Source organism: Parasteatoda tepidariorum, chromosome 12 (genome assembly GCF_982258835.1).
Source record: "Parasteatoda tepidariorum strain Cologne lab strain chromosome 12, Ptep-v5.0, whole genome shotgun sequence".
NCBI lineage: Eukaryota > Metazoa > Arthropoda > Arachnida > Araneae > Theridiidae > Parasteatoda > Parasteatoda tepidariorum.
This window is the reverse complement of record NC_141766.1, coordinates 41,423,324-41,450,372: the sequence shown is the minus strand read 5'-3', so window position 1 is coordinate 41,450,372 and position 27,049 is coordinate 41,423,324. Positions and strand designations below refer to the sequence as shown.

Sequence of the window (27,049 nt, the reverse complement as noted above, 5' to 3'; positions counted from 1 at the left end):
TAAAGAAAAACTTTCAAATTCTTATTTTTAATCAATATATATGAAATGTTCCTTCACTGGGTAGTGTTCATTCACTAGTTGGTTTACCCTACTCTAATTGAGAAAAATTTACATTTAACAAAAATTTAAGTTCATAAGAATCTACTTGCAATTTTGTCAATTAAATTGCTGAAAGGTTACATTTTGAAAATGGTATAAATGATTTTGTCTATAGACATTTATAGCAAGATGGCATTTTCGTAGTAGAAGAAATTGATTATTCATTCACAAAATAATGAAAAATTGACATTTTTAGAGAGTAATAATTTTTTAAGCTGTGTCTGAACACTGATATATACGTTTTTACTAAAAACTTGAATAATACACTAGTAGTTATTTTTTTTATATATTTTATTGACAGCAAAAACACTTGCAATTAACAACAGAATTAATTTTAAGTTAATAGTTTCCTTATACTTCAGGATAATTTTTTACTGACACATATAATTAATTTTTACGAATAATGTATATATTTTTTTTATCCTATATAAAATGTGAGGGAAAACGTATTTAAATGGATGTTCGGAAGGACTGTTCATAACAATTTTTCATCGATTGTTAAAGTTATAAACTGAAAAGAGTGCAAAGAAAAAAAATACGCCTTCCCTGTTTTCTTATAATATACAGTATTCCCGAAAACTTACATCTCGATTTTGTTCCACTAAACTTGTAGAATTCTGTAAGATCTTAAGTAGATTTTTTACCTTTCTATAAAAGAAAAGCTCTCAAGATTGAATGCGACCAGTATAATTAGGAAGAGTCACTTCGTTGTTGTTGTTGTTAATTTACGTCGCACTAGAGCTGCACAATGGGCTATTGGCGACGGTCTGGGAAACATCCCGGAGGATGATCCGAAGAGATGCCATCCCAATTTTGATCCTCTGCGGAGGGGATGGCACCCCCGCTTCGGTAGCCCGCCGACCTGCGCGCGAAGTCGAGCACTTTACGGTAGCACAGTTTAACGAGAACCAATACCGCACACCCTCGGTCCCTACGCAGGCTGATCCAAGTGGTCACCCACCCGCACACTGACTGTAGCTAGTGATGCTTGACTTCGGTGATCTGCTGGGAACCGTGTCTTAACGATCAGTCCACTGCGGGACAGAGTCACTTCGTAAAAGTTTAATGTTTTAATTAATATAATTAAGGTGGCCAGCGAGCGAACTAAAAATCTTGGTAGCGAAATTTTGAAAAGGACGTTCAAAAATTTACCTCCAATTATTTTAAAGAAAAAAAAATTTAGTTAGAGGATCTCTGAGAGAGATGTTTATAACAACATATTTAAATGAAAAAATAAAGCATAACCTGCTACTTAATGCTCTAACTCCTTTTTTTTTAATTTTAAATAAACTTACCCTTGTTCCGCATACATTTTTTAAAATACCAATATTTTAACTTATTTTTTATTTGATTCAATTATATTTCATAAGAAAATAGATATTTTTGATTATTGTGTAATAAACATGTAGTCAGTATTCTCTATAGATGGCGCATTGAATTGTTTTGCCTTAATTTAGGTTAGCAAGCATTCTAGCAGCAATATCAAACTGCCTGGGAATACAAAAGCTGTCTGTCAAAACTATTTTTATTTGCACATAGGTCTGCTGATTTCTGTTTTATAGCTCAGCTCGGCACAGTGATTTTTTTTAAAGAAAATTCAATAAACTATATTAAGGAGCCTGTGGTAAGTTGCTATTTCCGGTATATCTTGAAATTTTGTATCTTTATAATGATTATTATATAGTGCTTTAACTTTGAATTTTAGACGTAGAGGCAAAGAAACTTTATAGCGGCCATTTCAAAACCTATTAAGGAATTGTTAATTTTACAATAATTCTTTATGTGTATCGGTAAATATTTATTTGTGAAAGATCAACTTGCAATACTAATAATTTTGCATTTAAAATGTCTTTAAAATAATTTTTATCATCTAACGTATTTTCTTAAAATAGGATCTCGGCTCTTCACTCCATATGCAGAGATGCCAACTTGCTCCGGACAGCAAATATATATTTTAAAGTGGTAGTTTATCAATTGGGATTCTTTGTTTAATAAATTCAATTTAGTAGATTTTTATCCACCACTATTTCTAAATGATTCATAGGCTTATATAATTCACTACCTTATAGTACGCATGTCATGCTATGCCTTTTAAAAAGCAATAAAAAATCTTTAAATATTTGCAAAATTTACTTTGTAGTTATTCACCGTTTTTCTAATTATTTTGGCATGTCTGGAGCAGTTGGCATCTCTGCATATGTAGTAGTACTTAATTTGCGTCGCGCTAGAGCTGCACAATGGGCTATTGGTGATGATCTGGAAAACATCTTTAAGGATGATCCGAAGACATGTCATCACAATTTTGATTCTCTGAAGAGTATATGGCACTCCCGCCTTGGTAGCCCGCGACCTGCTCGTGATGTCAAGCATTTTAAGGTGGATCAGTTATAGGAGGACCAATACCGTGGAACCTCTTTTTCTAGGGGATATTTCGCTATCGTGATCTGTCATGCCAACTACAATCACCAAGGTGCCACATAGATTTCAAACTTTATAAATTAAACAAAACAAAGAAACATGTAGATGTTTGCCCAGAGATGGCTAAGAGTTATACCTTTCGAGTTTGTTCCTTTCTGTGATGTTTTTTGGTAGTTTATCATGGATTTCCAATACTGGGTGATTATTCTGCCACAGATCACAATACGGAAATCTCCCTGGTTCCTACACAGAGTGATCAAAGTTTTCACTCATCTGCTTACTGACTACAGCCAGTGATGTTTGACTTTTATGTTCTACTCGGAAATGTATGTCTACGATGAGTCCACTTTTGAATAATCCCATAAGTAATTATACTTAAGCTTAGAAATGCATGTGATTTTACTTCTTTGATTACATTTCTGTAGTGATTTAAAGTTATTTACTCGATATTTAGAGGTTATTCACGTATCTGGTCTTGATTATGCCAATTGCAATAACCGAAGTGCAACTATCTGGTTTTTGTTACTAGGATCAATTTAGGAATATACATTTTTAGTGGTTTCCTCTCCGGTTTACATGTTTTACTAGTCAAATTTGCCATCTTCTTGGATGTTTTTTCTTGTTACTTATGTTTTACTACCTTTATAAAATCATTAATTCCATTTCTTTATCTAATTCAGACATATTGTTGGCTTAGTAGGGCAGTGGAAATTTTTTTTTTGAATCTCCTTAAATCTTCAATAGGTATTTATTCTCCATTCTGTCTGTTATAGCAAATTATAGAAGGTGCTTGATCAGGATTGGCCGGTTTAATCCAAATGTTTTTTTTTTAATAAAAACCAACCCTTTTTTTTCTAAACATTTTAGTTGTTTTAGCTATATTATTGTTTTTATGTAACTTTAAGTACTCTGTGCATTTTATATCAGATGTTTTGGCCGCTAAATATTGAAAAAAGTAAAATAAATAAAACATGTTAAAAAAATCTGATTTAAATAAAATAAGTAGGTATGATATTTTTTAAAAATTCTTGATTTTTCCCAATTTTGATTACAACTTTCCAGCAAAAATATCTATAAAAATAAATTGATGTTAACAAAATGTTCTAATAGAGCTTAAAATAAAATTCAGCATCACCAAATTCATTATCTGATTATTTCTTAAATTAGTTAAATAATATAATTATTTTATACTGAGTTTAAATAAAAAGTTAGAGAAACTTTTTTCACTTTGAAACACATTATGTTTGTTTCAAGGAAAACTGTAATGTTATGATTATATGTTTATGCAAATGTTAATAATAATTTTTGTAATTTTAAATTAGTTATGCACAAAATTTTTTCTTTTGGGCACTGCATATTTTCTTTTCTTTTTTTAAACTCACGCTTTCACTAGCCCCGTCTTGTTTTCCCTCTCTCCCACTTCGAAAGTGTATCATCCCACAGGTTGGAACGATTGCAGTGCCATATCCTTGCTCAGAGGAAAAAGGGGAAGAGAAACAGTCGCTTCTCTCTCCTGTTAGCTGATGTCAGAATAACTAAGAGCTCTGCGGGAAATGCGACCCTTCGCAAGATCACGATCGCAGAATAGAGTCCGATAAGTTTTTATTTTTCCTTGTGCCCAATTTTTTTTAAATATGATTAATCTATGTCTTATTTTTTTTCTGAACTGAAATCTAATATGCAGGCAGTATTTTGTTCGATGTAACTGGCTATAGATGTTATTATTTTAATGAATAAATATTTCATCTGGACAAAATTAAAATTGATTTGCATTCTTTTATTTGATTGTAATTAAGTATTTTTCTGCACATGATTTAATTATTTTTTTTAAGATAACTTATTTTAATATTCAAATTGCAAATTTCTACTAATTTATTTATTTTAGCTTTGTTGCCTTACTATTGTTGTAACGGGTTTATTAAAAGTTAATTAAAAAATTAAATCACAACGGAATACTCTAACTTTCATTATCATTCTCTGTATTTTCTCAGCTTAATTTAACGTTTCAACAGAATTATTTTTTTTGAAAAAAAAAAAAAAAAAAAACTTTTTGCTATTTGTACACAAATATTTGAATTATTACTGATAAATTTTTAGAATTGCAACTGCAAAACATTATTTTGTAATAACTGTGTTACCAAAAAGAAAAAAAAAAAAAATTAAATAATTTGAAATTAATGCTATATCCATAGAAATTGAAGTAACTAGAAATTAAATAAATTCAACCTTTTTTTAAATCATGTAGAATATTTTACTTACATAAAGACTGTCTCTCAAAAATTGTGACAAGATTCCTGTATTTTTTTTACGTATGAAATATTAAACATTTTTTATTATAAAAAGTTATTTTTCAAAGTAATAAAATAACTTTTGAAAGTGATTCAAAATTTGAATAATTTTTTTGGAAAATTTATTATACTAAACTGCTCCTCAAAATAGACCAGTCTCACTACCTCTAAAAACTTAAAAAATAGCTGTGTGTTATTCTGCTATAAACTATTATTACTAACTCTGTTAATAGAAATAATCTGATATAATTAAGACTTTTCCTCTTTTGTGACACTTTATAAAAGTCACATGTTGGCAGGTAACAGTGATTATTATTCTATTATTAATTTCTCGTCCACTTTCTAAGGGCTAAAATTATGGATTCAATATAAGCTGTTTTCTAAAAAAAAAAGATGAAAAAGATCATTAATTTATAATACAAACAACTTTGTAATCTACATTTATCCTGATACTTGACAAATCAATATTCTTTCTTATTAATCTTACAATTTGTATAAAAATATTTGAAAGAGATTTGTTTTTTTGTCTTCATTTTATGATTGCTTAAGAGCTAACTGTCTTAAACATAAGTTTTTTAAAAAAGCAGAAAAAAGTAAATTGTGAAATGATTTAATTTTTTTAAGCAAGTAATTAATCTATACAGAACCTAAAAAATCTGGACTTCTAAAAATCCCAAAACCTCCGAAATTTGGAAATCTGTTTTGATTGATTATGTGAATTTGATATTGTTTAGCTAAATCAATCTGAAATTCAACTCAAGAAGCAGAAATTTTAAAATAGTATTGTATTTAAAAAAAGAAAAGACTTTACAAGACATGGAAATCTAAAGAAATAACTGCTGTCAAAGTGATCCGAAAAACCATGCGGTGTTATGATGAAAGCGTTGCAATTCGAAAATGTCTAAGAGGGATTCTTCAAATCTGTATGTTGTAATATTGTTTGATTAAAGCATCGCATAAATCCTTAGCAATTACTGAAGAAAAATTATCTGTAAGATTACACAAATTTACGATTAAACTATGGCAAATGAAGTGCTGTTTTAAAAAGTGCTTATCAATAAGTAATCTAATTCATTTGTTGTATTAATGTTGCATTAAAAGTATTGAGATTTGAAAAATTATGTGTAAAGCCATGGCAATAACTAATAATAATAATAAAATATCATTTAAATTTCTGATGAAATCAGACTTGTGAAAAAGTGATTAGTTAAATGCAGGATTAGAAATTTGCTTGTTGTAATAATTATTTGAAATTAAAAATATTTAAATTTTAAGAACTAAGTAGAAATGGGTTGTTAAATTGATGAAAAATCAAACAACAAAACTACAAACAGTTAAAATGCCCGAGTCTAAATTTGCACGGTTATACCGTATATATCTATACCTAAAGAGATCCTTTATATCAACTGCAATATTGTTAAAAAGAATTATGTAAGAATTATATGAAGAAGGTTATTAAAAGAATTGCTCATATAATTAGATTGAGTTTGGTGAAGAAAACTCTTTATTTTGTGTTGATTTAACGCTTATCAGGGCTGATTGCGCTCCGGAAAAAATCCGGATTTCCGGGTTTTTCGCTAACCATGATCCGTAAGTTTCCAGAGATCGGAAGTTCAGACGTTTAAAAAAATCACTGATCACAAAAGTTTCTGGAAATAAAATTTTCAAAGGTGGAACTTAAAAACACAGTTTATTTTATTTGTTTGTAAAGGAAAGCCAAATACTTTATAGGCTTATATTCATGATTAATATTCATTTTTTATCTGTAAAGAGTTATTATAATCATAAACTCAAGAAAGAAAGACATATTTGTAAATTTCAATTACTTCTCCAGGTCATCATAAGTATGTGTAAAATTTTAAATATATTTTGAGTAAACTAAGAAATATTGAGAAATAGGAAAATAACCTTGCTTAAATTTTTTTCTAATTTTTCGATTTAAACTTTTTTTTAAAATTTTTTATTTTACTCAAGAAATTTTCCGGAATTTTGACTTGGGCTCACAATCATCCCAGGCTTATTAAAATATTAAATTATAATCAAATAACAACAATGTTATTGAGAAAGCCACATTACTCTCTATCAAATTATCAGCTACTCTAACCAGTTTTTTGAGGTTTTGGTAAACTTTCTCCTCTGTTGCAAGTTGATCTTGTAACAAAAATGCACTTTTACAACACTAACTAGTGAAGCTAGACTGATTACGGTTTTTCCACAAGGCACTACATCCCTAGACAAAAGATATGTTTGCCCTGAATTTTTCTTTGTATTCCTAGGTATTCTTATTGCATGTGTTTATGTGTTCTATATTCATAGTATGTGTTGAAATAGAATTCTTCAATAGTTTTAATGTTTTTGTGATTTTTTTTCCATATTGTGTAGATTTCTACAATTAAAGAGCTAACTTAATTCAATAAATAAAAAAAAAGTAATTTCTCAAATTCTTTTGTAATTTTATTTTTACAGAAGCTATTTTTTGAACTGGAGTTATGGGTGATTTAGCTATTCTTAACACCGGTGGGGCCATGTTTCAAAGGCTGCTTAAATCTTTTTCAAGTCCTGGGTGAGAGTTTGTTTTTCTATAATCTTTTTTGTTCATTTATAAGTACAGTGTGCACGAAGAAAAAAAAAAACTCCTTGATTAACTTTTGATTTAATGATTAGATTTTTAGGTACAAATTAAATTTCCTTTTTTTTCTTCTAATATTGAAATTTGAATTTATACTTAAAGTACAGTGTGCAAAATAAAAGTAAAAACTTTTGACCTAATAACTGAATTTTTGCAATTAAAATTCGATCTTGATGATTCAAGGGCTTAATCGTGAATATGCTAAATAACTAGAGCAGGTCATATATTTTTTATTTAAAAAATCAGATATAAAAACCTATTACAAATTTTTTTTCCTACAGAATAGGGCTCTTTACCCTCACAATATGGGGTTTCCATAATAGGGGAAAATATGGTTGCAATAGATTAGGAAGATCAGTCGAAAGTTTACCCCTTACTGTTAATTTCTCTTTTATGTGTATTTCACTATAACTTTTTAAGCAAATTGAAACATTTTTGCTCTCCTGAAATTTTTTCAGCCATAAATATTCCATGTAAAAAGTAATTTTTATTAATTTATTTAATAAGTTTTAACAATTTTGAATTGTAAGGTATACAAAATTTTACATCATTTTAAGGATTGTAATTTTAATGACAAAATATAAAATTTCATCAAATTAGTTACATAGTTTCTGAGTAATAAAGTTTTTTTAAAAAAATGTGCATTTAAAATTTTATTTCTCAAGACTTGACTGATGTTGAAATTTTGCATTTTGACATAAATTACATTTTTCAAAATGATGTAAAAATTTCTGTACCTTACAATTCAGAATGTTTCGACAGTTACTAAATAAATTAGTAAAAAAATGATAATTATTTTTTGAAATGAAATTATTTTTTACTAAACTTATTTTAAAATTGTGTGAAAACACTTTCAATATACTTAAAAAGTTTTCGAGATATAGTTAAATGCATAAAAAGTGAAATTAACATTAAGGGGTTCAAGCATTCCTTCTCTCTCCTGCCTAAACTATTGGGACCATATTTTCCTGATCGTGGTTACTCCCCATATTTTAATGGATAAGGATCCAAATCCGTTGACAAATGCTTATTTAGAAAAATTGTGTTTTGTGTCTGATTTTGTAACTTAAAATATCATTTGCTCTAGTTACTTAGTATATTTAAAGTTTGGCCCTCAAACAGTTAAGATTGAGTCTCAAACTAATGAGAGTAGTTCATGAAAATCCGATCATGTAAAATCCAAAATGTAAATGTAAATTCTAATGTTATGTCTCCTGACCATCAATGAACCTCCACAAGATCAAAAGTTATTCAAGGCATTTCAATTTGGAGGAGGGGGCACTGTACCTTAATTTCTTTTTTCTAGTGACTTATTCTATTATTTATTTTTTTCAGTTCAAGCATAAAACCATTAAAAAATCAGATATATGAAGATTTAAAGAATACTGCTCGTGAATCAGGACAGCTATTTGAAGATCCTGAATTTCCTGCACAGGATTCTTCATTATTTTATAGTCGTGCCGGTCAAGTTCAGGGCCATGTTGAGTGGAAACGTCCTAAGGTACTGAAATTTAATGTTGTAAATTGACTTTTTACTTTGATTTTACAACTTAGTTTTTTATACCATGCTTTATTTAAAATTGTGTAAAAAAGAAGTCACATGAAAAATTTATCTTTTTCATACATTTCTTTATAAAAATTTTTTTATATTTAATTTTTTTTAAATATTAATTACAGGACATTCACAGCAATCCAAAATTATTTGTTGATGGAGCTTGTAGTTGTGATGTTATTCAAGGAAGTTTAGGAAACTGTTGGTTTGTTGCAGCCTGTTCATCTCTTGCTCAAGAGAAAGAATTGTGGTATAAGGTGGGATATTTAATTCTTTTAGATACTTGAAGTATAGTTTATAATATATTTTTCTGAAGTTTTTGAGCTCTTTGTTTAACTTATGCGTTGTTAAATATAGTATCTAAATTTACTATGAAGTGAAAAAATGTTTCATAAAGTTTCAAGTAGGGATGTAACGAATATTCAGCCGCTATTTAGTGTTCAGCCCTTTTGCCGAATATTAAGCACGGTATTTAATTGGAAAATAATTTCTTGACATAGACTTTTTTTGGGGGAATTTTAATAGATTTAATAAAGAATAATCTAAAAACATATATTTTTTTTTACAATGCATTATTAGAAATATATTTTACTCATGTTTGCTAAGCTCTGAAACTTGTTAATTTTATATTCTGAAAGATACTTAGAAAAGCAAAATTTGAAGAATTGAAACTAGATTAATAGTAACTAGTAACTTAGAAAACTGTGATTCTCAACGTTAATGTTATATTTCAGAACAAAGAACAATTTTTTCTGTTTCTCTTTTGATTTTTTAAAATTTTTCTTTTATAAGCATTTTTGTTATGGCAGCATTTTTTAAATAGCTTTTCTGATGAACGTTATTCTTTTATTACACTTTTTTCTAAAAATACAGCTATGTGAAAAAGTAAAATTAAGATTTTTAGCATTAAATCTTTTGTTAAAAATTTAAGAAGAACTATTTTCTTGGTTTCTATTTAGCTTTATCCTTTTCAAAAACTTATGTTTTATCAACATTTTTATTATGATACGGCATTTAAGAGGGTTTCTATTAGACATATGGTAATTGCAAAACTGAAATAATTAGTTTTAAATTTTCTTTCAAAAATCATGATAGATTTTTATTTTTTCTACTTTGATTTTGTATCATTGTTTTTTATTGACGTTTTTATGATAGGGCTGTATTTTTTAAAGCGTTTTTGATAGGTATCTGTTTTAATGTTTTATGGATAATTTTTTCCCCAGAAAATATTATTTTTAGCATTAAAGTTTTGTTTGAAGAATTAAGAGGGTATTTTTTTTACATCTTTTTTTCCATTTTTACAACTTAAGTTTTTTTCTTCTAATAACTGTCATTTTTTTTCCTTAAATATTTCTAAATATCTATATTATCTATTAAACTTTTTCTACCTTTGCACTACAACAATAATACAGCTGAGTTTTGATTATTTTTCAATAATGGCTAAACTTATTTCTATATAAAAAAATTTTAAATATGTTTTTTCTCTCTCTTTTTTTAAAAAAGAAAGTTTGCTATTCAGCTGCTGAATATTTGGTATTCTGCCCATTTTTTTGGCTGAATATTTGCTATTCGGTCAAATCATTATTTGTTACATCCCTAGTTTCAGGATGTAGTTTTTTAATCATTAGTTGTTCTAATCTTTTATGCTTTAAACTGATTTCTTCCTACTTATCTGCCAATGCTATATAGTTTTCATAGCTATATTCATAGCTATTCATAGCATAAGATATTCATAGCTATGTCAACCTTGTTCATTCACTCTTTTTTTTTTTTTTTTTTTGAATTATAACTGTCAACATTTTATGTCCCATCCTTTTTTACTTGCCTTTAAATTTTTTTTCAAGCTTGCTTTTTCAAAATATTTCACAATAAATCTAAGTCTTTTGTTTTTCTACATCTATTTACAACAAACTTCTTTAGACTTCACACCGTAAACCTTTGAGTTACAAAAATTTATGTGAAATACACTATTGGAATGGGGAAGAGTCTCTTCACTGTTTTGTTTCCAATATAAATACCTGCCTCATATTGAGAAGATTTCTAAAGCCAGGAAAGTGATTCAACCAGCTATATTACATAACAAGCTCAGCTTTGTGTATGTTTGAGGAAGTGAGTTACCTATTTGCCCTCTTCAGAACTGGTTGTTGTTTATATTCAGAGCAGAGAAAAAGCAAATATTTACGTTTTGATTGTTATAATATTTGCTTGAATGTTGGCTTTAATCTGAAAATAAAAATAAAAATGAAAAGTTAACTAATTGTCCTTTGACTCTAACTCAAATAGCTATAATTAATTAATGCATTGGCAGCTAAGCTGCATAAAAGAGTTCCTTTGAATTTTTAAGTGAAATATAAGAATATTTAGGTTATAAATAATAATATAATTATATAATTTTGTTATAAATAATAATATAATTTTGAATATATAAGAATATTTAGGTTATGGAACTCAGAATATCAAAATGATCAGTATCTTACACTATTTGTCACATCTGTACATTTTCTAACTTAATTAAAATTAAAATTTATTTTTATCTGCAAGAAAACTTTAAATGATTGCATGCTGGATTTAAGGTTTAATTATAGATTATTAGATTTAATTTTTAGTTATTTTGCATTACATATTTTAGAATTTTTATGTTTTTTTTTTACTTCAAAAACGCTTTTGTTACTCCACATAAGTGAAAAATAATTGCTGAAAAGCTTCAACCCAAGCCCAACAGTTGTGAATGGCCATATCCACATAGCCAGTAATTTAAAAATAAACACAATGCAGATAAACATAATAGTTTTTCTCTTAAATCGTGCTCTGTTAAAAAAAAAAAATTGCGAATTTTTCCAGATTTTGTTGTTGCAGCTGCAGTATTTATCCCTTAATTACAGCATGATGATGATAAAAAAGAACTTTATCTAATCGTCCAAAAAATACAAAGAACTTTAGTAAGAAGAGTAGGAATGTGTGAAGCTGATTAAAAGAAATTCTAAATATTTAAGAAGTTAAGTTAATTTTGGGTAGTAAAAGCTGTAGGTTCAAATATTTAAAATATAGTTCAATCTTAATGTTAATGTCAATATAAAGTTACAATTTTAATGAAAAAAAAATAAATACAGTTAAGTAACGTTTATACCTTTATCATTTATATGTCTTTTTCATTTATGTGCAGTCCCTGTGCATTTTTAGACCCGTCAATGTTGAAATAGTTTGTTTATACAATGGAAAAGAGAAACATAAATCCAATTTATTCCAATTTTTTAAAAAAAATTCATAAATATTTTGCTTGGTTTCCAAGAAATTTAGTGCTTCTACATTCTTATGTAGGTAACAACTTATAAATCTTAGTGATATTTGAAAGTTCAAATGTCTGAAATTTCCAAAAACTTAATCTATGTCAGATGTTAAGTATAAATCAAAACATCTTTCAGTCATTCAATACATATCTAAATAACTATATTTTAAGCAAATCATTAAAAATGTCTAAGATGTACCGAAAATATCCATGCCTAGAATTTCTAGATATCTGGATATCTTTCTAGTATTCAAGTGCCCATAAATGGCTTCTCAGTATTATTCAAAATATCTAAATCCATGGACTTAGAGGTATTTAGATGTTTGTAAAATGTCTGAATTACTGACTGGATATTTGGATAGTAATAGATGTGTTTATATGTATCACTGGGATATTAGTGGCTGTGTCGGTATGAAAATGCTTTCCTACAAGTATAACTGTCATATGAGACTGTCCAACTGTCAACTCAGACTTTTACTGCATTTCACTTCAATCTTTAACTGTTATTTCATCCATAATTGATGGTTGAAGGCAGTAAGTTTTATAAAAGAATTTGTTTATGACAAAGAAACGGAAGTATAATGTTGCAGATTTCTTATTTTAACAAGCTTAATTATAACATTAGAAATGTAACTTTTAGAATGCTAATGCATTGATTTCAATACATTGAAGTGCTAATATTTTTTTATTTTTATCTTGGTCCTAAAATACATTTTATTTAATTATTAAACTACAGTTTAATTTTAAATTTTTTAAATGTCTTTTAACGAATCTGAAAAGATTTTTCTGAAATAAATCTCTTGTTATTTGCTTTTTCCTATAAAGCTTTGTCTAAAATAGTAGCTAATGAAAAACAAAAATAAGTTATTTTTAATTCTCTATCTATGCATTTTTACTCTGAAGAAAATTGTACAGAATTTACTCTATTGCTTGCTAGGAATAACAGCAGAAAAACAGATTTTTGTTGTAAGTCATAAGCCAGAGCTTCTTCTCTTAGATTAGCTCTTCTAAATTTGTTTTAAAACTTTTCGGCAAATTCATTGTTCTTGTGTTATTATGATATAGCAATTGTGTTGTAAGCGAATTAAATGTTTAAATTATTAGCACTTAAATTTCTGTTATTCTCATTTTCATATTTTGATAAGTTATTTATTATAATGAAGTAGAATTCTACATAAAACCAAATAATATGTGTAGGTAAAAACAAAATATTGTTGTATCTTCTAACTGTATTGTTTGTGCTTAATATGTTGTATTTTACTTAATTATACATTAGCTCAAAGATAACCCTCTTTTCTTTGACAATTATTTGTGTATGTTCTTCCATATGTTGATTTATTTAAATATCAAATAATTGTAAGTAGACAATCTTTGCATTTATTGAAAAAGTGTTATGCTTCTCCCTTTGCGAAAAAAACATGTTATAACTCAGAGCATGAAATTTTTGCTTTGAACGTACTAGCCAGACTTAAACTTTTTGCTTGCAACTATTTTACAAAAAATATGAACAATGTTTAAAATGTTGAAACATGTATATAGAACTTTTTGATTATCAAAACCATAAGAGAATGTAGAAACTGAAAAATTTAATCATTAATTGCAAAATAATAATATATTAACTTAAAATGAGATCATAAAGTTTTATTGGGTCCATTATCATCCACATATGATTAAGTCATAATAATAAGAATAATATTAGAAATGTTCCAATACTTTTAACACTTATTATTTGTATACTTCATGTTCTTAATGCATTAAAATGCTATGTGTCAATTGAAGCCCTAGGCTTCAATTGACACATAGCATTTTAATGCTTTAAGAGCATCTCTCTATGAGGGGTAAATCTATAGAAAGTCTAAGTCAAGTGTCTTAGTCTTCAAAGAGCTTCTGTATGCTATCTTTGAGCTATTGTGATATCCTAATCTGAAGCACTTGCTCACAAAATCTCAAAACTGGGAAAAATATGCTAATTGGCTTTAAAATGCTCCATTTTACAAAACAAAACTTACTGCCAGCCCTAAATATTCGGTCGCTATTGGCAACTGGAGATTTCGTGTCTTGATATAACTTAACATGTGTGATCTATACATTAATGTATTATTTCAACATTAAATGAATAAAATAAATGGCTTTTGCAAAAGTAAGTAATGCTCTGAAGTAATGATTCTGCCCCACCAATTGATTCCATCCTACCACCCACCAAATTATTTTAAAGCATTATAAATAAATGATCTTATTGATTTTTTAATTAGCTAAAACTACAATGTGTTCATAACTTAAACATTTATTACAAGATAAATTGTTAAGCTATTAAAAAAAAGATAAATAATCAGGGGTTAAGCAGGAAGATAAAAAAAAATGAAGAATCAATGTGACATGAAAAGTATAAGATAACAGTCATTCAAATTTACTTTAAGTTTAAATGCCTTTTTGTTGAATGATATGTTTTTAGGGTGTCTAATATATTTTTGATATATGTAGTAAGTGAATATAATTTCAAACAAATAAATTAGCAAGAAAAGTCATTCCTTTTTTTGTACTTAATGCTAAAATGATCATGTAACTTTAAACCGAATGTCTAGTTCCATTTATTTTATAGTTCTTTTCAGTATATCAATAAATGGTCAAGTTTTCTGAATATTTCCATTTCAATGATTCATTTTGTCTAAGATTTTTCACATATGACTTGTAAGATCTCTATGTAGTACAGGTTGGGAAGCACAGCTTTTATGTATGTATTGTGGATAACTGTTGTATTTATTTACTTTATTGGACTAAAATTTTTTTAGTAATTTTTTATTATATTGACCATTTGAATATAATTTTGCATAGCTTTACAATTTTATTTTCTCATAATTTTAATTAGGTTATTCCTGATGCTGAAGAACAAGAATGGGATGATGAACAGCCTGAAAATTATGCTGGAATCTTCCATTTTAGATTTTGGTTATTTGATGGATGGTATGATGTTGTAATAGATGATAGGCTTCCAACTATTGGTGGAGAGTTGATATACATTAAATCAAGAGATAAAAATGAATTCTGGGGTGCCCTTTTGGAGAAGGCTTATGCCAAGTTAGTTATTATTCTTACAGTTTTAGTTTTTAGTACAGAGTTAGGATAAAAAAAAATATATTTAAATTTTTTATGTATTTTAAAATTAAAAAGTTGGCAAACTTTTATAAGCTCGAATATGAAGGTGATATGATATTGACTTTTATCGTAATTGCATATTCTGATAAATTAACATTTTCATGATTACACTAAATTTGAGAAATTTCAATAAGTATGTTTTTGTTGTATGTCTATATTCTAATTATGAGAATTTATCTGCTGTATATCTTAAGAAGAACGTCAGTACAAGTACTGAGGATTTGTACTCAGTTGCTTAGAGACTGACAATAGAGTATGAAAAAGCATAAAAATTCAGTAATTGTTATAAAAATGTAATGCATTATTAAATAATGATCAGCTTGTTTGTAAATTGTAATATTTTATGATTATATATTGATTCTTTGTCACAATAAAGTTATTGCCTGAAACACACAAGGACAGTATGATAGAGGCAATCTGTAATACTTTATTTTTAAAATCAGCATCACAACTTGTTTCCAATATCATTGTGTACCAGGGTTGGCAGGTTTTTGACATGTGACCATGGGTGCAAGTCTTCCGTCTCCAGGACGAATTTCCGTCTTTCGAAAATATCCGCGGACGGAAGTAAGACGGAAACAAGACTGACTCGAGGACGGAAATCGGACATTTCTTTTTTTCTGTCCTTAAAAATATTTTTTTTGGTCTACGTTATTGGTCTGTTGTTATTTTATCAAAAGACAGATGAATAAATATTTTTTGTACAGTACTTAAACTTGATGTATTATGGTAAAGCTTTCTTAGATAGTTTGCATATGTCAAGGGGGTATTGTGTATGTTAGGTATTTCAGTCAAAAAAATTTCAGTCTTGGCCTTTTTTTCAACTTGCACCCATGCATGTGACAGTTTTTGACGGTTTAAACCATGGTTTAAACCGTCACCTCAAAAACCTCACTGTCAAAAATGTCGAAAATGTCAAAAACCTATATTCATATGTGAAATTTAATTAATACCTAAAATTTATATATTTTTTTATAAAGGATAGTGTTTCTAAATATGTTCTAGAAAAAATAAATTTAAAATTTTGAAGAAACACTTATATTTTGAATAGTAACCAAAATCTTGTACTTTTGAAAGCTCACATCTTGTGTAATATTATGTATTCATTTTCATGTGTTATTGAAAATCTGCAGTGATATTATAACCAAATTTAGTGTATAGTATAGATTATACTAAAAATTAGACATTTTTAAAGATAAACATTAGCAGTTTTGTACATTAGACATCTTTTAAAGAAAAATCTTTTTAATATTCTTTTAAATCTTCTTAATAATCTTTTTAACATAAGGCAATACAAATTTAAGTGCTTTCTGTTAAATACACAGAGTAGTTAGTGTCAATTTACAGTATATTCAGCCTATTCATTTACTATGCTGAAAATTTAGTTTATCCAAATACTTGTGAATTTCATTTTGCTGAATACTATATAGTTTTGTTGAATATCTAAGTTGTTGTTGTTAATTTACGTCGCACCCTCGGTCCCTACGCAGACTGATCCAAGTGGGTCACCCACCCGCACACTGACCACAGCCAGTTGAATATCTAAATATTCAGCTGTAGAATAATTACTTTTTTCGAGATATGCATTATTTGTATTCCTAATACAAGTGGAGAAAAAAAAATTAAGAGATAAAAATTGTTTTAAAATGATAAGTGTAATAATTATAAATAAATATAATAAACAATATGAATTATATTTATCATTATTCACAAATATAACTACTTTTAAATTCAAATTAACATACTGGATAATAAAGATATTCGGTATAACATTAAAATTTTTTTTTTATACACTTGTATCAAGTTTGTATTTATACAACATAACTTGTAAGTTCCTTATAAATATTAGTTATATGTTCCTTTTCTGTCAAAAATGCATAGTAATAAACTTTTAATTTTCTTAAGTATCAAAAAAAAAAAATTTTTTTTTTCAGAATATAAATATTTAAACAATTTTTGTGCAAAATTTTTCTGCACATGCATTTGAATATAAATTTCTGAGATTTTAAATCTGTTATTTTACTTTAATTTTAATTAAAAAATATTTTAAAACCTGCTGATTACCTATAGTATAATTAAATTTCAATATAATAATGCATGGCAACTGTTGGTAGTTTTGAAGTTTATATATTTTCTTGGCAAACTTCAGTTTTTGACATTTTTGACTGGTTTTTGACGGTTTAAACCAGTATTATATCCTTGTCTTGTCAAAAACCACTTTTTGACGTCAAAAACCCAACCCTGTTGTCTACAGAAGGTATACCTTGTTTTAGTAAACAGAAGTTTAATGACCCTAATGTAAACTAGTGATCGTGACTTTTTCTGTTCTTTTTTTTAAAACTAGACTCAGTGCTTAATTTAGTTTTGTAACCTTGTTTATTTATGTTTATCGCAGCATAGCTGTTTCCAGCTCTTCTATATGTGCCAAATTAATCAATCAAGCCATCTTGCTATATAAACTAATCTGAGAACTTTTCTGAATAAATTATGCCTTTTTGCCAAACTGTATAAAAAAAAACAAAAAAACATTTGTATGCAAATTTTTCCTGTTTTTGATTTGTTCTTTTCAACTTCCTAAAACTCTATCTAAATCTGGATCATGTGTATCGTAAAAAAATAAGAAGTTCCATATAAATAATTAAACACTAGGTACATAGTATGATATGACATTCATCACCTTTTAATGTTCACAATTATTTATGATGGTGACTCTTATGTTGAAAATCAAATAGTAATAACTGCACCTGGTCTAATTTTTTTTATATTCATTCAGATTACTAATAGTTTTTAAATTAATGAGTGCAAAATACATATTTTGGAAATGCATCTGGTCAGTGCTCATTTATTAATGAAAGTTTTTGTATAAATATGTAGCTATATTTATCTTTTCTTTTATAATTCTATATATTTATTATACAAAGATAACAAAATTACATGTAAAATATCCTGTTACTCCATTGAGTATCAGATGAATCCTAATATCTTCTAAGAAATCATGAATTGCTTACTAGTATATGGTTGAAATGTTGAACTGTGTTATATGATCAAATCTATTTCTTATTATATCTGTTTTTGAGAAGTGTAAATTAATATTTATTATTGATATATTAATTTAAATATACATGATTGTAAATTACTTCCTTTTAGGGTAGCGGGATCATATGAGTCTCTTGATGGTGGTAATTTGTGTGATGCTTTGATTGATTTTACTGGGGGAATAGCTGAAACATTTCAACTTCAAGAAGAGAAATATTATGAAGATGAAGAAAAGAAAGTGCAACTTTTTCGAACAATGAGATCTGAAATCGAAAACCATTCATTATTAAGTTGTGCTATATCTGTAAGCAGTTTATGTTATACGTTTATTTTGTTTAGTTGTTTTGAGTTCACATGATTCCATTATGTTCCAAATGGCTATACCTTGATGAGTCCATTTATTTACTCGAGGTATATTAAGTTCATTTAAAGTCTTTGTCTGATAATTCTATTTTTTTCATGGATTAGAGATAAAATTGTGCTTGAAGCATTGAATATTCAAATGATTTCTATGCAAATTAACCAAATGCATTAGCCCTTTGTTTTAATGTACTTTTTACTTTAATTACAAAGTTTTAAAAATTAGAATTTTGAAGCATATGATGAATCTCTTTTGTAGTTAGTTTTACAAAAATTTCATTTACAAAAAATTATTTATTTTTTGTTAAGATATAGTGTGTTGCAAAGATTATTTTTATTTCAACCCTTATTTTATATTATTAAAAATTTATTTACCAATTGAAAAAAAATTCTTAATATTTCTAAAAAATATTCGTATATCTGTAAAACATTAAAGAAAAAAAAACAGAGAAAAAGACGGATTAATAAAAGTAAATTTCAATTCATCTTAGACATTATTGTTACTATTAAAGTAAATTGACTATTTTTTCTGTTTTGTTGTTGCAAATTTGAAGTTAAATTTTGTTTAGATCAGTAAGAAATACTTTATTTTTAAATTCTGAAAATTAATTAAATTGAATTTTGTCCAATGGATTAGATTTGAAATGTCTTGTTAGCATAATTTTTTAATTTACATGAAGTTTAATCACATTGTCCACAAATTGCTAAACAACTAAATTTTTTTAAACTATCCATTAATTTTGCATGATGCATTTGCAAGAATGTGTAATTTTTGTTTTAAATATCATTAGTGGAATATATTAACAATTTAGACTCCTGAAAATTACATTAAATATTGAGTTAGAAATATGTTAACTTTAATTATTATCTTTTTAACTGTCAAGCCTGAATTTACTGTAGGGTTTTAAGACCTACATGCTGTTCTGCATGTCAAATCAATTTCTACTTATTCAATGCTAAAAATATAATGTTTACATATCAAAAATAGTTCTACAGCTTTTTACTCAAAAACTTGATGACTAAAGAGTTCATAACATGTTTTGTTCTTCTAATAAATGTTTTTTTTCCTGTTGCCCTTTTTTTAAAGCCTTTCTGTTGCCTTTTATTTTTTTCTTCATTTTATCAATAATTTTCTTACAATTCACAAATTGTCGATGTTTTTATTTTAAGTATATGTTAATAAGTAAAATCTAGATCTTGGGCATTTATTATCTTAACATTTTAAAGTATTCAAATTTTTACTCAGCACAGTTTCAAATTTTGTGATAAGTATTACATTATTTTATTTATTATTTTGTGATAAGTATTTCAATGATGGGTATTACATTCAGGATACACATTACTTCAATGAAATATGATACCTATCTTTTTATAATGGTATTACATTTCATCAATAATAGTTGTTACATTTCAGGCTGCTTCACAAGAAGAAATGGAAGCAAGAACTGAAGTGGGTCTTGTTAAAGGTCATGCCTATGGCATCACAGCTGTTAAAAAAGTCTACATTGGGGAAACATCATTGATGTCCCTTTTTGCACAAAAGGAAAAGATATACATGATAAGAATGAGAAATCCTTGGGGACAAAAAGAGTGGACAGGACCTTTTAGTGATGGGTAAAATTTATTCATTCATGCTCATAAATGAAATTTGTGAGAAATAAATAATTGCTCATTATTAAAATAGAACATTATTGTAGGATTTCTTGATATTTTGAATCTTTTGACAACTATAGAAAATCAATCTTTGATTATTTTTTGTCCCCACTTATTTTCTAGCATGTATTTTTCAACTTTTTTAGGAACCACTTATTTTTTGTAAAGTTTAAAGTACAGTTTAAAGTAAATCTTTCTTCGTAGTTAAAATTATTTTTTTAGTCAGTTATTTAATTTTTAACTTGATTTTTTTAAAACCTCTGTTTCATAATTTTTATGCAATAAATGTATATACCAAGCACAGGAGTTCATTTAGATTGGAGATGAGTAAAACAGTCCTTGAGACTTCAAACTTTTATAAGCAAGAACTTGCAAGAACTGATTTATTCAAAGTAGCGTTTTCGGTAGCCAACCAATTACAGTGAAATCAATTGCAGAAAGCATGGTAAAGCAGGACCCATTATATGTATAAAAGACAGTGCACAAAAGCTCTCCACTCATTTGAAAATTCATGCTGTTAGGTGTTTGGCCAAAATAGCTCTGTAGGCTGTGAAACTTGTTTCTTTGAAATTCAGTGTGGTGTTGCAGTAATTATATGAAAAATGTTGTCAAGACATCATTTGAGTTCTTACGATTGTGGACAAGCAGTTAGTTGGATGACTGGAAGTAAGTCTAAGTGTTACCACTGTGGCCATAGTAGTTGGAGAGTAGTAAAGTATCGTCTTGCAATTAAAAAAGGCCGCTAAGATGTAAATATTACGCAAAAAGCATGTCAGCGGTCGTAGTAGGAACATTAAACCTCAAGAGGATCAATATATATCCCTAGTGGCAAAAAGGAACAGAAATGTTACTCCTAGACAAGCAGCTACAGATTTTGCAACCGCTACAGGTACGCATGTTTCTGCCAGAAACATCTCACTGCGATTAAATCAAGTTGGTTTGCATGCACGGAAGCCTCTTCGATGCATTAAACTTCAACCATGACATTGTCAAGAAAGATTCCGTTACTGTAAGGAACGTATTAGTTTGGGTCACTGTTGTGGCACTGTTCCTTTTAAGTTAATTAATGGATTCGTACAGGAGCAATATTGTAGTTTTAAGTATGTTTTTGGTTGTTGCAGATACATCTTAATTTGAATGTGATAGAGTGATAATTATCTCAGAGAAATGAATAAAATCGTTTAAGTAAAATTTGATTTATTAAGTAAATATTACTAGATTAAAAATGGCCATATTTAAAATATAAAAATAAAGAAAAACTCTTTAAAGGAATCAAGCGAAATCATTATTGTTACGTTGGGTTGGTGCTGTTATAAAAAAATAAAACAACTAATGATAATAAAATTGAAGAGAGATAATGGTCGAACAAATCTATATGGTCTTTAAAAAATAAATAATGGCTCATGATTTTTCGTTATAGTGGCCAACATGAAAGTGCCGCAATGAGAGCCTAGTAATTGAAAAACTGCATTTTTAATATGACATGAAAAACTACAGTGATAAGAAAACATACCTGTGGGCGAGCACAATCACAATAAAATAGAGGTACTTCTAAAAGGAAAAAGAAATCCAATTTTTGCACGGAGTCTCTAGTAGTCATAAACAACACTTTGAAGTTCACTAAAAGATTTTCTTTATTTTTGATGAGTATCAGAGAGTTCCATTCTTAACATAGACACAAGAAACCATAGATGAACACTCTAAAACACCCAGGTCAGCATTCAGTAGGCATATGGTTATCCACTAGTTTTTCATGATGGTGACAGGTAGAGGATCTGGAGATTGCCCAAATTGGTAAAAATGAAATAGAAAGGCTGGGGCGATGGATGGCGAGCGTTGTCATACAAAATGACAAACTTCAAAAAAAAAGGACAGGAACTTTGCATGTTTGAGGAGCAATGAAGTTTGCTCATTCCAAAATCATAAATCTGAGAGAACTTCCATTAGAAACGAAATGATCAAACTTGAGTTGTTGAATGATTCCTCAGCACGAAAAAAAATCATTCTTGCAGCATGTTGAGATAGTTGCAATGGCGGAAAAAGAATGCCATGATAAAATTAGAACTCCGTCTCTCAAAAAGAGGAGGGGGTGAAAAAGAAAAATCCCTGTTAAGGGATCGTAGTGTATTGAGTCATCACGTTTTCGAATGCCCCGTTCCAAAAACATGTGCAGTATTTATATCATCAGCTTGAAGATCGAAGTTAAACTACCTAAAACGCTGCAGAATCATGGCTAAAATGGGAACCGAAGCGAATTGATGAACCACTTAAATAAAATCACCATTATGCACTAACTGTGACCATAACAGACCATCTCCCATGTGCTCACATCAAAGGCTGCCGAAGGTCAAAGCCGTGAAGGTCGACAGACAGTAAGGCGTCGGAGAAGAGGGGTCAGGGGTCGACCTAATTTTTAGGTCGCAATTTTATTAGAAAATTGTGATTAAGTGACACAATGTCACAATTATCTTCATATCAAGAATTATAGTTAAGATTTTTGATATTCAACGGTTGGGACTAGGATGCCCAAAAAGGCACCCCCAGTCGCCAAAAATTTGAAATTGAAAGTGAATGAATTGTTCCCAATGGACAATTAGGCGCATGGGATGAAATCCATGGTTTGCGATTTATTGAAAAATAACATTGCCAAAAATAAGGCCAGCCCCCCATAATCAATATTAGATATGAAAAAAAATCAGCAATGGCCAATCGCCAACAGGAAAGTGGAGATATACGTACCCAATAGCCTGCATACTCAATGGACCTAAATCCTATAGAGCATGCCTGGGTTGCACTTGGTAGACATGTTTCATGAAGAACACGGTATTCTAAACCTTGCAATAGCTGAAAACTGCTTTGAAAGAGGAGTGGGACAATATCTCCAAGGACTCCTTTACAATTTAGTGGACAGCGTGAATACCATATACGAATCTGCATTTGTGCTTGAGGTAATCGCACATCTTACTGAGGTACTCATATCTGTTTCATTTTGTCAAGAAGACCCTTTTTTTTCATGACTGTTTGGAAATCTGTTGAGGAGCATTTTTTTATTTTTAATTTTCTTATATTTTGATGTGACGATATCAGTTCCATTTTGCATAATAATTGCACATTGTCTATACTAAATATATAAAAGCTAAACTCAGCGGCGCGACAGCCCTAGAGGGCCAAGGCCTACTGTGCCCATCTCAGTTTTCTTGACCTTGGGCTCTGGGGAGCAGAAGCAGATGTTCCGGTCAGGTGGTCAGCTGAACGCGCAACCCCCAGTGTTTAGTTCCCAAGCATGCTTGGTACTCATTTATCGACCCACTGAAGGGATGAAAGACTGAGTCAACCTTGCCTGGCCCGAGGATTGAACCAGGGACCTGTGGCACGACAGCGCAAAGCGCTACCGCTCAGCAACCGGGCGTTATACTAAATATATATTTCGTGTTATTTCTTTTATCAATGTCTATTATTAATAATTTTGCCTAATAATTGCACATTGTCTCTACTAAATATATATTTAGTGTTATTTCTTTTATCGATGTCTATTATTAATAATTTGGAAAAATGGAACTGACCCTTAGCAATTGTTAAGCAGTGTAATTACAGCTCAAATAACAGTGTAATGCAGCTAAACACAGGCTTCACAACCTCACATAGGTGAATGAGCTAATTGAACATTACTGCAATCACAAGTAGACTACCTTGCGAGACACACTCCTATTTTTACAGGCTTTGCAGCGAGACCCTGGAACTTTCGACACTATTCTAGATGATTCTTGCTTAGCTCTGTAAATATTGGTCCTATTGGTTTGAAACTGAAAGTTTCCAAATCTATCAGTTAGTCAAAAATGGTTGCCAAATTTTTAAGATTGGTGCCAAGCCGGTATATATGTCACCAAACGGAGCCCTGCTTAGGCAATATATTAGGCATTATTTTCTCCCTAAATTAGGTTTGAATTACACTATTTTCTTGCAAATTTTCTTATTAAACTGTTTATTTCGGGTTTGTCTGAGATATTTAGCCATCTAAACAAGGAATATTTACCAAGTTATACAAATATTTATAAATTCGTAACATTACTAAAGATTATTTTATTGTTTGCAAGAACATAAAAAACAGAATATTACTAGTGCATTTAATTTTACATAATATTGAAAGTACTACAAAGACATTGAACAAACTGTTACAAAAAGAAAATGAATAATTATTTCATGAATTTATAAACATATAGTAAAATTGTTTCATGAATATGCAAGCATATAACCTATGGAAAGATAGATGAATATGGAAATATATCATTTCAGACTGACATGCCTAATATACATTTGAGTATGCCATGTTGGAATGTCAAAAATTATTATATTTTATTGTGTTTTGTAAACAATATTGCTACTGTGTAGAATTATATTGTATAATTAATTTATGTCAAGTTTTCATAATTTTATTAAACTTAGGGTTCTAAATTAATTTGATAGTTATGTTTTCACTTTTTTGATTAATTATTTTGATGAAATTCCATTGAAAATAATGACAGTATTATTAATTTCTGAATGTTTACTAATTGCCGACAAGTATCTGAATAATTTATGATTTATATTTTGGACCACTAAGCTAAATCATATATTTATGGATTCTATCAATGAAATCTTCTTTCCCACAGAAACTGTGCATTTTCATTACAAATTAAGTATGAATTTTAATTTTATTAGATCTGAAGAGTGGCAAAAAATATCGGCAAGTGAAAGAGAAAGAATCGGCTTGACTTTTGATGAAGATGGTGAATTTTGGTAAGTAAAATTACGAAATTGTTTTTAAAATGACTCCACAAGATACTTCATAGTTTAATCTCTGATTTCTCACTTTTTGTGCTAGGCCTAACAGTACTAATGAAAAATAATTTTATTAGGATTATATATTTTTTTTAAGAATCTTAAAATGAGATTTTTTTTTCATCTCTTGATATTTTGAGTAAATTTTGCATAAGTGCTCGTTAAAAAATACTTTTTTTAAAATACATTATGAATAATCATTCTTTATTGTATTTTTAATAGATTTCTTTTCTTTTCTAGTAATATTTCAGATTCATGATTGAAACAAATCTACTTAATAAACTTTTTGCTAGGAAGCGTAGCTTTTATGCCATATTTGGATTTTTAAAAAGCATTACTTCATCATCATTTTATTAAAACATATTTATATTTTTTAGGATGATCTTTGACGATTTTTGCAAATATTTCACTGACATGTCAATTTGCCGTCTTGTAAATACCTCTTGGTTTAGTTTCAATAAAACATGGAGTGAATCATTTTTTTCTGGAAAATGGACTACTGGACCTAAAAATTCTGAAACTGATAGAGCAGGTGGATGCTATAATCATCGTGATACTTTTCTGCATAACCCCCAGGTATAGTATATTATTTCAATCATTTTTTAATTCAGATATGTCCATAAATAAATTCCTAATTTTGTACATTCTTATGGACACAGGTTCACGCACAGACTAAATGTTTCTGTAGTGTAGCTGTATGTTATATTTTATATGATAATGAAAATCATGAAATTAATTTGTTTTAGTGATTACCAAATCTTAAATCTAAAATACCTATTGAATTTAGCAAGGAAGTCTTATTTATTTGTGTAATTCTCTTTACCTTAATTTGGTTTCTGTAAAAATTAATACATTTTCAAACTTTTTATTTTAAATTCTTTTTGTCAACATTTATTAATAAAGTGGATGTAAGTTCCTTAATTGTTATAAATAAAATAAGATATTCACCACTATTAACATCATGATTACATAATTGGTTATATCAAGTATGAATCATAATCAGGGCTGATTGTGCTCCGGAAAAAATCTGGATTTCCGGAATTTTCGCTGACAGTGATCCGGAAGTTTCCGGAGATCGAAGGTTCAGACATTTCAAGAGATCGTTGAGCACAGAAATTTCCGGAAATCAAATTTTCAAAGGTGGAACTTAAAAACACAGTTTATTTTGTTTGTTTGTAAGGGAGAGCCAGAGAGATACTTTATAAGCTTATATTCATGATTAATATTCATTTTTTATCAGTAAATAGTTGTTGTAATCATAAACTCAGGAAAGAAAGACCTATTTGTAAATTTTAATTACTTCTCCAAGTCATCATAGGTATGTGTAAAGTTTTAAATTTATTTTAAGTAAACAAGTATTGAGAAAAATGGAAAAAACCTTGTTAAAATGTTTTTCAATTTAAACTGTATTTTTTTTTTTTTTTTTTTTTTTTTAAAGTCATGAAATTTTCCGGAATTTTGACTTGGGCTCACAATCACCCCTGCATAATAAATGTACCATAAGTTTTTATATCAAATATAGATTATTTAAATATTCTCAAAAATTTTTTTCAATACTTATACAACTTAGAATTGGTTTGTTCTTTGAATGATATTTAGTTAATAGAGTTGTGATATTTTGGGTATAGCTGTCTTGTATTTTTCGGTAGGAAAAAATTAAATCTGGCATATATTTTATTTCTTTAAAGTGTTATCTATACTTTCACAATTTTTTTTAAAAGTGTTCAGCTTTAACTTCTTTTCTGTGATAGAAAAAT

The 27,049-nt window shown here is 28.4% G+C and overlaps 1 protein-coding gene across 1 annotated transcript in view; it reads left to right on the top strand.

Annotated features, from left to right (window-relative positions):
• The first annotated feature begins 1,583 nt into the window (after window positions 1–1,583).
• The window catches only part of LOC107449680 (calpain-5), a 39,221-nt gene continuing 13,755 nt past the window's right edge, over window positions 1,584–27,049 (top strand). Inside the window, exons 1-9 of the mRNA XM_016065286.5 lie at window positions 1,584–1,723; window positions 7,272–7,368; window positions 8,770–8,935; window positions 9,112–9,243; window positions 15,139–15,347; window positions 18,573–18,765; window positions 20,236–20,435; window positions 25,173–25,250; window positions 25,670–25,868. Of these exons, the coding sequence (XP_015920772.1) occupies window positions 7,295–7,368; window positions 8,770–8,935; window positions 9,112–9,243; window positions 15,139–15,347; window positions 18,573–18,765; window positions 20,236–20,435; window positions 25,173–25,250; window positions 25,670–25,868 (1,251 nt within the window). The 5' untranslated portion in view covers window positions 1,584–1,723; window positions 7,272–7,294. The remainder of the gene's footprint in view (window positions 1,724–7,271; window positions 7,369–8,769; window positions 8,936–9,111; window positions 9,244–15,138; window positions 15,348–18,572; window positions 18,766–20,235; window positions 20,436–25,172; window positions 25,251–25,669; window positions 25,869–27,049) is intronic.